Source organism: Mandrillus leucophaeus, unplaced genomic scaffold (assembly GCF_000951045.1).
Source record: "Mandrillus leucophaeus isolate KB7577 unplaced genomic scaffold, Mleu.le_1.0 Scaffold616, whole genome shotgun sequence".
Taxonomy (NCBI): Eukaryota; Metazoa; Chordata; class Mammalia; order Primates; family Cercopithecidae; genus Mandrillus; species Mandrillus leucophaeus.
The window spans coordinates 12,181-29,007 of record NW_012106653.1 but is presented as its reverse complement, the minus strand read 5'-3'; the positions used below and the strand labels follow the sequence as shown (position 1 = coordinate 29,007).

General features: G+C 36.4%; 1 protein-coding gene across 2 annotated transcripts in view; it reads left to right on the top strand.

Moving 5' to 3' along the window:
• Positions 1-15,542, top strand: part of TERF1 (telomeric repeat binding factor (NIMA-interacting) 1) — a 37,959-nt gene extending 22,417 nt beyond the window's left edge. Inside the window, exons 7-10 of one of the 2 annotated variants that reach the window (XM_012000086.1) lie at positions 175-234; positions 1,905-1,999; positions 7,818-7,921; positions 15,273-15,542. In XM_012000086.1, coding sequence (XP_011855476.1) covers positions 175-234; positions 1,905-1,999; positions 7,818-7,921; positions 15,273-15,449 — 436 coding nt within the window. In that variant the 3' untranslated portion in view covers positions 15,450-15,542. The remainder of the gene's footprint in view (positions 1-174; positions 235-1,904; positions 2,000-7,817; positions 7,922-15,272) is intronic. The other variant, XM_012000085.1, reaches the window with a different exon arrangement.
• Positions 15,543-16,827: the final 1,285 nt, after the last annotated feature.

The window sequence follows — 16,827 nt, the reverse complement described above, 5'->3', positions numbered from 1 at the left end:
GTCTGGACAAAAATTAGCCATGTTGTAATGGACTGTGTATGTCCCAATGTTACCGAGGTTTCTTTCCAAAGTTATTTTTTATAAATTGAAATATGTCTTGACTATGTGGAAAGTACTACCCTTATGAAAAGTTTCTTTTGTTTACATTCTTACAAGTTTTTTCTTCTTTTAAAGTGTTAGTGACAAACAGTCTGCGGTAACTGAATCCTCAGAGGGTACAGTATCCTTATTGAGGTGAAGTAAATTGACATTTTTCTTCTTTGTCTTTCAAATCTTTGATTGAAGCAATTCATGCAGACCTAATATAACTACCACATAAATGGTACAATTGAAAGAATATCTCAGGGTCCTACTTAGCCCAACAGATATTCAACGACTCTGAGACATCTTGCAATTCCAAACTGTAGAGACTTGCTTCTGAGACTGGGTTGTTTCACATTGTTTCTACAAAGCCCTTATTGGAATACACATATAGGGAGTTCTTGAGCTTAAAACAGATGTTTAGTAAACACTTATCTGTCATAGAAACAAAGATACGATACTGGGACAGGAAGGGGATGGGGATTACATTTCTAATGAATGCCCCAATGCCAATATTATCAAAGTTACTTGAAAAACTTTATTCGATCTAATAGAATCACTGTGACAGACAATGTAACCTGTCCAGAGGGCAGAAAGTCTGCATGAATGATTTATAAGATAGAGCAGTTGGGATCACAAGTGGAACCGTGGGAGGAGGTGGCTGACTTCATGTGGAAGAGGTGATTGGACATGAAGAATTGAGAGGCCAAGATGGTATATGAATTGTCCATGAGAATACTGAAATAATCCATAATAGCAGCACTTAGGTGTAGAGAAAGATCTGTGAATGATGAAGAAGTGCTTGGAAGGATGGTGAATGGCTGTGAAGAATGATCGAAGGTGATATATCTCAGTGGCATGAATCCTCAAGGCTGAAGTTTCTATGGAAGCAGGATCTTGAAAGTGGCATTCATTAGGAAATGAAAACTGCTGTCTCTGGCATCCTGTAGTTTATGGAGGGTGGAAGATGAAGCCAATCTCTACTTGAGAAGGCTACCAAGGAGAGAAACATTGTCCCCAGGGGAAAGCTAGATTTTAGACAAGGCAAAGAGCAGGGAGGGATGGTTGAAGAGATTGAGAATGACATTCCAGAAAGGACAATAGAAAGTCTTGGGAAGGAGGGAGAGAGGGGAAGAGAGAAAGGATAGCTGGTCACATAGAGTATCTATAGGGATAAAAGTATAGCTAAAAGAACCTACATTTTAGGTGGAGGTAATACAGCTGCCTAAGCTTAAGTGAACTGCTTTTTGAATCTTAGTTTGCTCCTTCATAAAATTGGATTAATATAATACCAATTTGGCAGGGTTTTTTAAAAAAATGATGCCACATCCTGTGTTTCCAAACAGCCTTACCTTTCAAAACTCTTTTTGGAAGCAGTAATGATAATCAAGTGATACCTGCCATTATGTAAAGCAATTTTGAAATCCGTCTTTGGGGAAATAAAAGCCTTAAGAGAGAATGAAAGCTAATACTTTGTAGTTTAAGGATTTTTTTTCCTTGATGTATCTAATTGGAAGGCCAAAAGAGTCTTGCCTTTTTTTCTTTTTTTTTTCTTTTTCTTTTTTTTTTGCCTGCTTCTTCTGAGACATCAAAAAACATCTTGATTTCTGCTGAGTAGATCAGATAGAGGAAGATGAGAGAGGCAACAGAAATCTTAAGAGGCCACAGGTTAAGATGGGGCACTAAGCAGGGAGAGCACCAAAGGAAGTAGGCCAAAGTATTAATAGAAGATCCTAGAACAGATTAAGGCAAATCATTTACCTTTTTTCCATTGCTTTACTAATCTTTTTGGAACCAATTACAAACTTCGTATTTTATTTTAGGTCTCACAAGAATCTTTTCTTATCTAAGTTGCAACATGGAACCCAGCAACAAGACTTTAATAATAAGAAAGAAAGAAGAATAGGAACTCTTCAAAGTGAGTACTGTTGTAACAGTTTTAGAGGGGGAGAATTCATGTGTCCTCAGACAACCCAGCTGTTGACTTTACTACTATAACAAAAAAACACACACTTCAGAAAACTGAAGCACAAAGTCTTGACTTCATAGAGTTAATTGAAGTAGTGTTTAATTGAGAAAGTTAGCTACTTTGATTGTCTAGCTTAGAGTTCTTTTGGTACACTGCTTTTCTACCTTGACTGTGTTCAGCAACTTCAAATATAGTATATGCCACATCATGACATTTCAGTCAAAGACAGACTGCATTGCATATAGGATGGTGATCCTGTAATAATGTAATGGAGCATACATAGAAACTTGATAATGTGGCACTTGATATTGGCATTGCATATCAAGTAGGGGAAATGATTGATAATTAGCAATGGTACTGGGAACTGTGGGTTTTCTATATGAATATATATATATATGTATATGTATGTTTGTGTAAGTGTACTCTTAATGTTCACATAAGGACAAAATAACCCAACGACCCATTTCTCAGAACATATCCCCCTTGTAAAGCAATGCATGACTGTAGTTACTTTTCAGAAACATTAAGTACAGTTGATTCTTGTTATTCACGTTATGTTTTATAAAGTCTGAGAGTGTTGAATTAGCAAATTACAAGTTTCTTTTTGGTATGTATTCATTTAACAAATGTTTATTGACCCCACATTAATATTTTAGGTACTGAACTGATACTGAGATTTTTAATATGGATCTAAATATAAATACTTATTGATAAAAATAATAGACATAATGAAATTAGGTTTATTTCTCCATGCTCATAAGGTACCATCTTGATGCCAGGCAAATGATAGGCCTGCAGTAAATATTATAGAATAAATTTGTTTATACCTGATGGCTGATGACATGGCAACCATTAGCAAATATTTGTAAATAGAGCTCTAAAATATTTACATTCATAGATATCATTCCCATTTTAAAGATGAGAAAATGGAAACTCAGTAAAGTTATGTGCTTAATGTTGGTGGAGTTCCAAGATTAATTTTCTACACTTATTGCTGCAAGACAGCTGGGAATCATTTTAAATGAGAATAATGTGAGCATTTTCCTAGACACTTAATTTCATAGTGCGAAATTCAAAGAAAAGGAAATGTAGGCCAGCCGCAGTGGCTCACACCTATAATCCTAGCACTTTGGGACGGTGAGGCAGATGGATTGCCTGAAGAGCTTAGGAGTTTGAGACCAGCCTAGGCAACATGGTGAAACCCTGTTTCTACTAAAAATAGAAAAAAATTGCCAGGTGTGGTGCCTGCCTGTAATCCCAGCTACTCGGGAGGCTGAGGCACGAGAATCCAGTTTGAACCCAGGAGGTGGAGGTTGCACTGCAGCCTGTGTGACAGAGCGAGACTGTCTCAAAAGAGATAAAACATGGTTTATCAGCAAATTTGAAGACTATAAACTCATTGCAGACTGGCTTGACAGTGACTGTGGCTATTGAGTCTATAAGGTCTTTGAGTTTTAGCACATTTTATTAGGTGTCAGTAATGTTTTCTTAAAAAAAATCCGGTGTACTTCAGTGGTACCCAGGTACCCCCTCTTTATAGTTTGAGGATAGTAATTTTGTTTGTGCTAAACCTTTTTTTCTCTTCTTTATCTGTTTTTGGAGACAGTCTTACTTTATTGCCCAGGCTGGAATGCAGTGCAGTGGTGAGATCTTGGCTCACTGTAGCGTCTACCTTCCTGGACTCAGTTGATCCTCCCACCTCAGCTTCCCAAGTAGCTGGGACCACAGACACATGCCAACCCTGCTATTTTTTGTTTTTTTGTTTGTTTGGTTGTTTGTTTTGAGATGGGGTCTTGTCCTGTCACCCTGGCTGGAATGCGGTGGCTTGATCTCGGCTCACTGCAACCTCGGTCTCCAGGTTTCAAGCAATTCTCCTGCCTCAGCCTCCTGAGTAACTAGGATTACAGGAGTGTGCCACCACACCCAGCAGATTTTTGTATTTTTAGTAGAGACAGGGTTTTGCCATGTTGGCCAGGCTGGTCTGGAACTCCTAACCTCAGGCGATCCGCCCACCTTGGACTCCCAAAGTGCTGGGATTATAGGCGTGAGCCACCACACCCAGCCTTTTTGTAATTTTTGTAGAGATGGGGTTTTGCCATGTTGCTCTGGCTGGTCTGTAACTCCCGAACTCAAGCAATCTGCTCACTGTAATTGTGCCGAGATTACAGGCGTGAGCCACTGCTCCTAGCCCTAACCTTTTTTTCAAAAACTAAGTTTTGTGTTGTACAGTTGACATGTGCTTGGGGGAAAAAAAATCAAGTTAATTCAGAAAAGTTGAAAGAAAAAGCCAAATCATCCAGATTTCATCAGTGCAGAAAAACTCACCAGCATTGAGTGAAATTATTAATATTTGAGTTGAAAACTTTTTATAGGTAAATGCATTCAATCCTCAAAATAACCTTATGAGATTAGTGCTTTTTTTTTTTAATCATCTCCATTATACAGATGAGGAAGCTGAGATTTAAAAAGGTAAATAAAATGCCTTTGATTACAGTGTATGAATAGAACAGGAGCCACAATTTGAAATCAGACAGTCTGATTCCAGAGCCCAGCCTCTAATTGCTTAGATGGACTGCCTCAATAGAAGAATGGATAGATTGAGAGCAAATAAAATTTTAGAAAATTGTGATCAAGTTACATATGTTACTTTAAAATATATTTACATTTAATTTTTAAGATGTAAAACAAGGATTCAGTACTTCAGATGAAGGTGGTTTCACAAGAAATCTATCAGTAACCTTTATGATCTGTATAAAATAAAGAATATGAAATGCTTTAATAGATCAACTTTAGTCTTGTTGATTGACCGTAGCAAAAATTTCTTCCACCAATCCCCAATTTTTCTTGGTTATATTCTATATAATCAATATTTGTAGCATTGTTTTCCCATGTTGGATTTTCAGTTCAAAATATTTTTTCATTTTCTTAGAGACTTTTTTATTGACCTCTGAGGGAAGTTGTTTAATTTCCAAATATCTTTCTGTTACTGATTTTTAGTTTAATTCTATTTCAGTCTGTGAATATGCTTCATAGTTTTTTTAAGATTTGTTTTATGGCCCACAGTATGGTTTATTTTGGTCCATTTGGATGTGCCCAGAGAAGAACATGAATTCTGGCATTGTTGTATGAAGTGTTTTAAAATGTCAATTAGGTCAGGTTTTTAATAATGCTGTTCAGGTATTCTATATATGTACTCATTTCCTCCCTACTTGTTCTGTCAATTAGAAAAGTGATAAAATTTCCCAGCTATAATTATGAATTTGTCTTTACATTTATGTGATTATTTCCTTTTTTCTATTTTAGTCCTCTAACACCTGTTACATTTCTCCTAATGCTAAAATCTCTCCATCAGAGCTAGTGTGGTTTCCATTTTCCTGACTGGAACCCACCCAATATATATGTCAAAATCCCATGTATGTTTAGGTCTCTTGGTCTACTCCTGCAACAATACCATATTGTTTCAGTTACTGTAGTTTTATAATAGATCAGTTTGTAGTAGGGTAATCTTATTGTTTTTCAAGAGTATCTTGACTATTCTGGTGTTTTGGTCTTCCATATTGTCAGGGAAAAAACCTAGCCATCGGGCTTTATAAGCAGTAAACCTGCTGCTACTTTATAGGTACAAAAGGGAGACAACAAGACTTAGCAACTTAACGAGCTAGAGTAAGACAGATTATTATAGCAAACAACATGGCATTGATGTAGTTGTTCAGATTTCCCTACCCCAAGTCCCGTGGACTATCAGCAGGCCTAAATGGATGCTGTGAAGGCAGTAAGTTATATTTCAGCTGAAGAAAACTCAGAGCCAAGGGCCCAGTGCTTTTTGAGTAAGCAACAAAACTTGTAACAAATAGCAACCAAGCCAGTACCCTCTCCCAGGAGAGAGCGGTTGGCCTGGTCATCATGTTATGGTTTCCTTGACCTGCTTAATTGCCTATCTGACTGGCTATAGAAAATGCACTATTTCAGGAGATGAATAAGGCTTTTGTACATGCAACAAGAATTGCAGGGGTGCTCAGAGCCAATGGTGGACTACCTCTCTTAACACATAATTTTAGAATATTCTTGTTAAATTACACAAAGAACCCTGTTGAGATTTTTATGTGAAATTGCATTGTTAACAATAGATGATTTTGCAGAGAACTGACACTATTACATTAAGTTTTCCTATGCATGAACAAAATATATTTCTCTTGACAGTTTTTATATATACAATCATCCCTTGGTTTTCACAGGGGGTTGGTTCCAGGACTCATCCTCCTGCCCGCCCAACAGGGATACCAGAATTCTCAAATGCTCAAGTCCCTTACATAAAATGGCATAGTCTTTGCATATAGACCTGTGCACCCGCCTACCACATGCTTTAACTCATCCCCAAATTACTTATAGTAACTAAAACAATGTAAATGATAACTAAATTGTAGTAAATAATTATTAGACTGTATTATTTATTTGTATCATTTTTTATTGTATTGTTTTATATATATATAAAATATATATTATATATAATATATATAAATATATATATAAAATATATATTTATATATATATTTCCCCCGATGTGTGTGTGTGTGTATATATATATATTTCCCCCCCTGAATGTTTTATTCCAAGGTTGGTTGAATCCACAGATGTGGAACCTGCAAATATAGAGGGCCAATAGTAGGTAGGTGGGTAGGTAGGTAGGTAGGTAAGTAGATAGATAGATAGATAGATAGATAGATAGATAGATAAAACTTCTCATAACATGTTTTATATACATAGTAAAGCTTTATAATTTACTACATACAGATGTTGTATCCCTTTTGCTAAAGTTATCTAAGAGGCCGTGACATGATGGCTCACACCTGTAATTCTAGCACTTTGGGAGGCTGAGGCAGGAGGCTCACTTGAGCCCAGGAATTAAGAGACCAACCTGGGCAATATAGTGAAGCCATGTCTTTACAAACAAATTTTTAAAAATTAGTCGGGCATGGCAGCAGGTGCCTCTAGTCCCAGCTACTCAGGAGGCTGAGGTGAGGGAGGATAAGGAAGAAGTATCACTTGAGCCCATGAGTTTGAGCTGTGATCATACCACTGCACTTCAGCCTAGGCGAAAGAGAGAGACCCTATCTCTTGGAAAAAAAAAAAAAAGTGATCTCTAAGAATGTTAGATTTTTTGTGGCTATTGTAAATAGTATCTTTCTATTGTTTTAATTAAATTATTTTAACTCTTTGCTGCTAATGACTAGAAATCCTATTGCTAATGAATGAAATCCTTTTTGTGTATTGATCTTACTGATCTTTTAATTCTATTTGTAGATTCTCTTAGATTTTCTGCCCAAACAATTCATTTTTCAATAATTACAGTTCTGTTTCTTTTATTTCTTGTCTTATCAAACTATGAGTAAGAAAGAAGGAGTTAGGAAAGGATTATTCTTCTTAGTACTCCTAAAACATTATCATAAGAAAATTTCAATGATCCTATGCAATAAATATTTTTCCTTTTTTTTAAACAGATGATGAAAAGACAGGTTCAGGGATGTGAAATGATTTACTTAAAGACATATAAATAAGAATCAAGTCTCAAAACACTCCACATCTGATTTCAAAGACTGTTCTTTGTACTATACCATACTGCTTCCAGATTTGAAGGAAAAAAATCAAACATGTAGAGTACTTTTTCTTAGAATAGCTTAAAAGAATTTCATGATAATCATTAAAAATATAATTGCTCTTTTTTCTTTAATGTGAAACAATATTTATGACATTATTTTTCTACTTTTAGGTACAAAAAAGAAAAAAGAAAGCAGAAGAGCCACTGAAAGCAGAATACCTGTTTCAAAGAGTCAACCGGTAACTCCTGAAAAACATCGAGCTAGAAAAAAACAGGTATTTGGTTTTTTTTATATTTGAATAACACTTATGGACATTAAAGTTATAACTTGAATAATTGTGATTATTTCTGTTCAACCTCCCAAAAATCTTGAGTATAAAATATTTACGCTTTGCCATCTTTTATTTTGCCATCTTAGATTAGGTGACTAATCAGCCTATTCAAAATGAAGTACTTCACCCACATTGAAAAGTCTTAAGTTGGGTGTTAGTACTGACATCTATTTGGAATTATTGTGATACTATCATAAAATCTGTTTATTAGATGTAAGATGGGACTTAACTCCATATTATAAGCTTTGATATTTAAATTTCCTAACAGGGATCCAATTTAAATAAGATTTTTCTTTACTTAAAAACAAAGAAAAGATACCATTTGATCACAACATTTTATTAAGGTGGATCAATTTAGGGCTTGATTCATTTGTTTCCACTTTCAGTGACTATAGTTTTGTGCCATCTGTCCAGTGTCCGAAACTATTATTTTATATATTTTTTGATTGTCTAGTTGTTCACAGCAGATGGATAAATCTGGTCATTGTTTTTGTGGTTTTGTGTGTGTGTGTGTGTGTGTGTGTGTGTGTGTGTTTTCCCCTTTTTTTGTAGAAATGGTGTCTCACAATGTTGCCCAGGCTGGTCTTGAATTCCTGGGCTCAAGTGATCCTCCCACCTTGGGGTCCAGAAGTGCTGGGAATATAGCATGAGCTACTGCACCCATTCAGGCCCTTGTTTTCTTTTGTGGCTGGAACCATTTTCTTACTCGAAGGTGTCTTTTTTTTTTTGACAAGCTAATTGCAAATAGCTCGTACTGAGGTGTTGCGGATAGTGTCAAGTTGCAGGCTACTAGGAATATGTTCTGTGACTCAAGGTTATGTTACCTTTCATTTCTCCCCCAGTGAACATAGCAAGCAACTTCTACTTTTGATTTGCTTCCTACACATATTACTTGCCTTTGTGATTCCCTTTTTTAGCCTTGCCATCTCTGGCCTTTAGTAGGTTGAGGGGAGCTTCTGCTGTTGCTGACCAGAGATTTAGGGGGTGTACCTCAGGGTATTTTCATTAGAAAAGCATACACCACATGTTTCCTGAGATCTGTAGACAAAGTTGCTTTTTCATACACCTAAGTTACACTGGTTATGTATACCCTTTCTACCTACATTATGGTTCAGGTTGTAAATGCCTCTTACTTTTTTCAGAGTTCTATTTCAGGATTTTATTTCTTGTTGCTTTTGGGTGAATTCCCAAAGGAGAAGAGGGAAATGCTAACCTTATGCTACCATGTGCGACCACAGTCATGCATACGTTTTGTACTGAATTTTTTTTGCAGTTTGAATATGATGTACATGTATATAGTTTGTTTATTTATCCTGCTTGGTGTTTTCTGAGCTTCCTGAATCTGTAGTTTGGTGTCTGTCTGTAGTTTTGGAAAATTCTCAGCCATTATTACTTCAAATCTTTCTTTTGTTCCTTTCCTTCTTCTGGTGTTCCCATTATGATTCCAAATGTTACACCTTTTAAAGTTGTCCCACAGTTCTTAGGTATTGCTTTATCTTTTTTCATTCTTTTTTCTCTTTTCAGTTTGAGAACTTTCTATTAATATATCTTCAAATGTACTGATTCTTTCTTCAGCTGTGTTTAATCTACTTATGAGCCCATCAGAGGCATTGTTCATTTCTGTTACCATGTTGTTGATTTCTGGCATTTCCCTTTGGTTTTTTCTTGGAGTTTTCATCTCTCCATTTACATTTACCCATCTGTTCTTGCATGTTGTCCACTTTTTCCATTAAATCCTTTGACATATTGATCATAATCATTTTAAATTCCAAGTCTGACAATTTCAAAATCTGTGCCATATCTGAGTGTGGTCCTGGTGCTTCCTTTGTCTCTTCAGACTGTGTTTTTTGCTTTTTAACATGCTTATAATATTTTGCTGATAGCTAGATATATCAGGTAAAAGGAAATGAGATAAATGATCCTTTAATATGAAGTTTTTTATTTTTTTGTTTGTTTTTTGTTTTTTGAGATGGAGTCTCACTCTGTCGTCCAGGCTAGAGTACAGTGGCAGGATCTCAGCTCACTGCAAGCTCTGCCTACCGGGTTCACGCCATTTTCCTGCCTCAGCCTCCCGCGTAGCTGGGACTGCAGGCGCCCACCACCACACCCGGCTAATTTTTTGTATTTTTAGTAGAGACAGGGTTTCACTGTGTTAGCCAGGATGGTCTCGATCTCCTGACCTTGTGATCCACCCACCTCGGCTTCCCAAAGTGGTGGGATTACAGGCGTGAGCCACCGTACCCAGCCTCATGTGAGGTTTTATGTTTATCTGGCTGGGAGTTATCGTTTTCTGTAGCTGTAGGTGTCAAAGGCTAAAATTTCCTTTAGTGTCTTGTTTTTGTCTCTCTTGTCTCTGGGTTTCCCTAGAGACTGCTTTTTAATAAGAATCTGAAGGAGCTCTTTCAACTATAATGCCCAGGATCCTGACTGATGTGGTGGTAAGGTAAGGGGAGGTGACGCGTTCTGGAGTCCTGTGCATAGGTCTCCCTTCTTTTAGGAAGCCTGTGTTCTAGACTGTGACCTTCATAAGTACTTCTCAGCCCACCACCCCTTGGGTGAGACATGAAGGCTAGAGAGGGGTGGAATTGAGTATTTCCACAGGTAAGTTAGGTTCTTGTAAAACCTCAGTTGGTTAGGTTCTGGCAAAATTAGTTTCTCTTGAGGAAAGGATTTTGTTAAGGAGACCAGAACGCTCTCCTCGTTTATTTTGAAATGAGTATTTCTAAATAGGGAGTATTTCTAAATGGCTACCTTTCCCCTCCTGCTGTCAGAAGCAGGAAAGAATTGTTGTCTGATCTTTACCCTGAGACCTGGTAGGGCTCCTGGAGATAAAACTCCCAAAACTTTGTGAGTCCCTCTGAAACTGGGCCCCTGGAGTTTTTAACTCTCAAGCTTATCCACACTGAGCCTCCATCAGTTCCTCAGTCACAGTTAATTGCTTCTACCAGTATTGGCTCCAGCTGTGAGCTTCTGCTCCTGGCCTTTCTGTCCCCAGTAATTCTTGTGATTCTCTCAGTCTGCCTCTCTCTTTCTCTAGTTTTCAGGGCAGCAGTTTGCCCTGTGACATTCATTCTTTGATGTATCTAAGAAGAGTTACTGATTTTCAGTTTGTTAACAGTTTTTTTCTTCTGGGAACTGGAGTGATGATTTCCAAGCTCTTCATATGTGAGACTGGAAATCAGAAGTCTCTGCCTTACACATATAACTGATCTTTCCCTGGAGTTCTTCCAGCAGGCATTCCAAATGAGGTGTTATTTGCAGATATATATGAAGAAAACTGTTGTTTCTCTTCTATTCAAAACAAAATGTAAGGTATCGACCACGTAATCAGTGATAATATCTATCACCCTTTCCTATGCCAAAAAAGAATTCTGTGGATATCACAAGGGCCTGGTTTTATTTTTTAGCTTTCTGCTGTTGGCCTTTTGTTAAAATACTTGTTTTAGAAGGTAAGTGATAGACTTAATTTTATTTTGTATTGAGGTTTTTTAAAAAAAAAAAAAATTACGGCAATAGCCCACGTCTACTTGGACAGTTTTCTTTTTCCTACATTGGTCTGTTAAAGATATTTCTTCCTTCCTTATCAGAATTAAAGAGCCCTCCTTTTATAAATTTATTCCATTAAAGACGAAAAGTAAATGCCTTTCAAACTGTTTTCCGTAAACAGTATGTAATGAGAAATACCGTAGCAGTATTTTCTTTTACTATTTGTAGTATCATTTTAAGGCATTAAAAAGCATTATTTGTTCTTTAGAATGGATATACAGTTTTCAGATCTGAGTTATATCATCTCTAGCCTCGGGAAAGAAAAAGATTGGTGTGTTTTAATTTGTTACGTGCTCTTTGTATCTTTTCAGGCTATTGGCATGGCTGGAGTTGTTATGATTTTGTATTTGATTTTTCTAGAAAATAAAAGACAAATGACAATAAAACAAAGGAAATTACTTGTATGGGTTTAATGTCCAGAAATACATCATCTTAAACTCTTCCCCTAACTATTACTATCAGTGGAATCTGGTACAATCAGTTAAATGTATAAAATGAGGAAATGGAAAGCTTTAAGCATGGTAGTAGACTTTATGAAATTGTACTGCCCTTATGTTTTCTTTCTGATCTGACACTGATAGGTTAGTTGTGTCACTCATTCAACTCTAGCTATAGAAAGTAGGAGTTGGTACCAGTGACTACTAGGCCACTTGAACCTCTAAACTTAAAAATTACAGCTTTCCTTACTTGCCAGATGATAGCTTATTGTGTATGATGTTTTCAAAACTCTTTCAGTCACAGGTAAAATTAAATAAAGACTGAAAACATTTAAATCAAGCAAAATAATAAAGGCACAATCAACCATGAAGTAACATTATATCAAGCTAAAGTTACTCTTTTTCAATAGAAGAAAAAAACAAAATACTTAATGCTAAACACTGTTAGTTTTCAGTTAATCTGTACTGACAACATTACTACTTTCCTCTAGGTTAGGGGTGAGCAAAATTTTTCTATAAAGAGCAAGATTTATAATATATTATTAATATATTTATTTTACATATATTTCACATACATAGTTTCTGTTACATATTTTAAATATATTTTTTAAATGACTTAAATTTAAAAATGGTTCTTAGCTCCAGAGCTGTAGAAAACCAGCCTTGGCCTGGGTTTTGGCAGTGGCTTGCTGACCCTTGCTATAGATGATACATTGGAAAATACTGCCTAAATATACTGCACCCAGGACCCCAAATAGGATTCAGAGAACATTGGTCATTTCTTGAAAGAAAGGGGCTTTTGTATTGTCCTATCAAACGTCATCTGTGCACCTTATTAAAAATACTACAGCTCAGATGAGAACAAGAAAACAATGCCGTACATGTGTATGAAATTTGCCTAAACCACAAACTAATTTTTAAAGCTGAATAATGTATATGACAAGTTTTTGAAAGAACAAAAATTCTTAACTTGGAGACCATGGAGTTGATAGGCTCTTTAAAGGGAGTCTATGTGGCCCCCAAATTTGTATATAAAATTTTAGATACCTACACTTTTCTGTGGAGTAGATCTACAAGATTTTTTTTTTTTTTTTTTTTTTTGAGACGGAGTCTCGCTCTGTCGCCCAGGCTGGAGTGCAGTGGCCGGATCTCAGCTCACTGCAAGCTCCACCTCCCAGGTTTACACCATTCTCCTGCCTCAGCCTCCGGAGTAGCTGGGACTGCAGGCGCCTGCCACCTCGCCCGGCTAGTTTTTTGTATTTTTTTTAGTAGAGGCGGGGTTTCACCGCGTTAGCCAGGATGGTCTCGATCTCCTGACCTCGTGTTCCGCCCGTCTCGGCCTCCCAAAGTGCTGGGATTACAGGCTTGAGCCACCGCGCCCGGCCAGATCTACAAGATTTATATGACCCCAAAGATTAATAACCCACTGTTGAAGTGCTTTTAATCAATCACCTGACACATGAAAAATTTATTAATACATCTCTTGGTTTTTGTCAGTTAATGACAAGCAGTGTAGTGAGGTTTTGTAGGAGTGAAGGCTGAGTCAGGCATTAATAGATGGTTATAGGAGGCTGTCAACCTTTGTCTAGCGATTGAACAGCCATGTACTTGTAAGCAGCACAGTTGCTGATAGGTGTGCCACAGACAAACAAAAGCAAAAGCAGGTACAGAAGAGACCAGGTTGGTATCTTGGATTTAAGTCACAAAGCAGAGGAATAGCAAGAACAGGGGATCAGGTTTAAGGTAGCTCAAAGAAACTTCTACATGGGTTTGGTTACGGTCACTGCCAACTTTTTGGTACTGAGTCATACACAAGATGGTTCTCATGTCATGTTTGTCTTCTTCAGGTCACCTTGAATTCTAATACTACATCAGACAACTGAATTGGATTTTTTTTTTCCTTCGATTATAGTGAAGTACACATGATATAAAATTTACCATTTGCCATTTTAACTATTTTTAAATGTACAGTTTGGTAGCGTTAAATATATTCATATTGTGCTACCATCACTACCATCTATCAATAGCTGTCTTCCTCTTACAAAACTGAAACCGTACCCATTAAACAGTAACTCCATTTCCATCCTCCCAGCCCCCTTGCCACCATCATTCTACTTTCTGTGTATGAGTTGGACTGTTCTAGCCACCTCATATCAGAGGTAGCATAGTATTTGTCTTTTTCTGTCTAACCTAATGTCCTCAAGGTTTATCCATGTTCTAGAATGCGTCGGAACTTCTTTTGAAGGCTGAATTATATAAACATGTAATATAATATAATTTTGTTTATCCATTTATTAGTTGATGGACAGTTGAGTTGCTTCCACATTTTAACTATTGTGGATAATGCTGCTATGAACATGGATGTACCAAATACATTTTCAGGTCCCTGCTCTTGACTGTTTTAGATATATACCCAGAGTGGAATTGCTGGATCATATGGTAGTCCTTTTAAAATTTTTTTGGGTAACTGCCATACTGTTTTCCATAGTGGTGCTATAATTTTACTTTCCCACCACCAGTGCACATAGGTTCCAATTTATCCATATCCTCACCAACACTTAGCAGCCATCTGAATGAGTGTGGGTTGATGAACAGGGTTTTTAAGGAAAATGTGAAGTGCTGGAGAATTTCTTGTAATCTAGACACAGTAAATAATCACGCAGATGGTCATATTGCTCTTTCAGCATGCCAACAGAAGGAATAATTAGTTGGTTCCCTGTAGCAAATGCCAAGTATCAGTAATTTTTCTATGTATAGTATTAAATTTGATTTTTTTAAATGTTTAGGAATTTTCTCTTAGCATAAAATTAAATGTTCCTAATTAGTTTGTTAGTTGTGTTTTTGAAAGTATTTTAGACAAGATTTGAGTTTTATATGGGTGTGTAATACTTCCCCTAACATAGGCAGAACAGGGTTTTCACTGAGTTCATTAGTGAAGTACTAAACATTCACAAAGCCTATTTGGAGATTTGGAGGATAATAAATACAACTATTAACAATTGTAGAAGGACATTTTAAGAGACAATGTGGGCTTAAAGTCAGAAAAATTGAGTTGACATGTAGCGCTGTCACTTTCTAGCTATCTGATCTTGGGCAGCTGAGCTTACATAAAATGAATGGTAATAATAATGACCCCTAAAAATGTTATGATAAATGTATAATCTTATAAAAAATCTAAGAAATGTTTAGAGAAATCTTCCATCTTTAAGAAACTAAGCATTATTTTGATTTTTTTAAACTGGCATTTATAGTAGGTATTTTCTTTTTGAATAATTGTTTCTGTAAATAACTGTTTTACTTTTTATCAAAAGGCATGGCTTTGGGAAGAAGACAAGAATTTGAGATCTGGCGTGAGAAAATATGGAGAAGGAAACTGGTCTAAAATACTACTGCATTATAAATTCAACAACCGGACAAGTGTCATGTTAAAAGACAGATGGAGGACCATGAAGAAACTAAAACTGATTTGCTCAGACAGCGAAGACTGATTGTGTTTGTAAAAGCTTGATGAAAGGACAGTTAAGTATTTTGATCACTGCATTTTGTTTGAAACTTGTGTCATTTATGTATTTTAAAACTTTGAGGGTTTGTGCTATAAGAGTTAAAGCATATGCTATCATTGTATTCTTTAAGAACCTTATTTTGATAAAATGTAAATTTGTTGAACCCTGCCACATTTAGTATCCCCACCCCCAAATCGTGTTCCAATGAAAAAACTAAAACATGATCCAAAAAAAAAAAGAATTTCAGTTAACCTATTTTGTGTCTCTAGGCTGACTTCAACCCTGTAACATAACCCATTAAAATGAATTTTCTTTTTTTTTTTTTTTAAGACAGAGTCTCTGTCGCCCAGGCTGGAGTGCAATGGCACAATATCAGCTTACTGCAACCTCTGCCTCCCAGGTTCAAACGATTCTCCTGCCTCAGCCTCCTGAGTAGCTGGGATTACAGGCACCCACCACCACGCCCAGCTAATTTTTGTATTTTTAGTAGAGACAGGGTTTCACCATGCTAGTCAGGATGGTCTTGAACTCCTGACTTCATGATCCGCTCACCTCAGCCTCCCAAAGTGCTGAGATTACAGATGTGAGCCACTGTCTCCTGCCTAAAATGAATTTTCTAGATTATTGAATAACAATAGTCCTTTGATATGAGATAACGACTTGGTTTATGACCTTAATATACTACTTAATTACTTAAGATGTTTATTAATAGAATGATAAATGTACAAAGTAACCTATAAGCATGACATACTTTTGCTTTCAGTAGTTTTATGTAAATAAAAAAACTTGAAAATAGTAATACCTGAGGACCCATGGGAACAATAGACACTGGGGAGGTAGGGTGGGGAGCGGGAGGAAAAGCTGAAAAACTACCTACTGGGTACTCTGCTCACTACCTGGGTGACAGGATCATCTGTACCCCAAACCTCAGCATTATACAGTGTACCCAGCTAACAAACCTGCCCATGTGTTCCCTGAATCTAAAAGAAAAATCGAAATGATTTTTTTAAAAAAGAAAAAGACAATAATATTACCCATGGTACAAAATTTGTACTATTAGCAAGAATCATTTTGTGTCACATTTAGAAACAATTTGACTTTTGTTCCAGTGTTTAAACTTTGACAAAAATGGTTTTGAATAGATCTTTATAACCTAATGCCATAAATACAAGATTCTCTGATACCGTCATTTAATATATCAATATTGGGCCTAAAACCGTATTCTGCAAAGCTTAAATTGGTATTAACTATGATCATCTTGATGTCTATGATAGATAATAAACAATGTCATATATACCTAACTAAGCAATTTTGGTTTTTCACCATTTTATTCTTTAAAAGATTTAGACTAACAGAATTATTT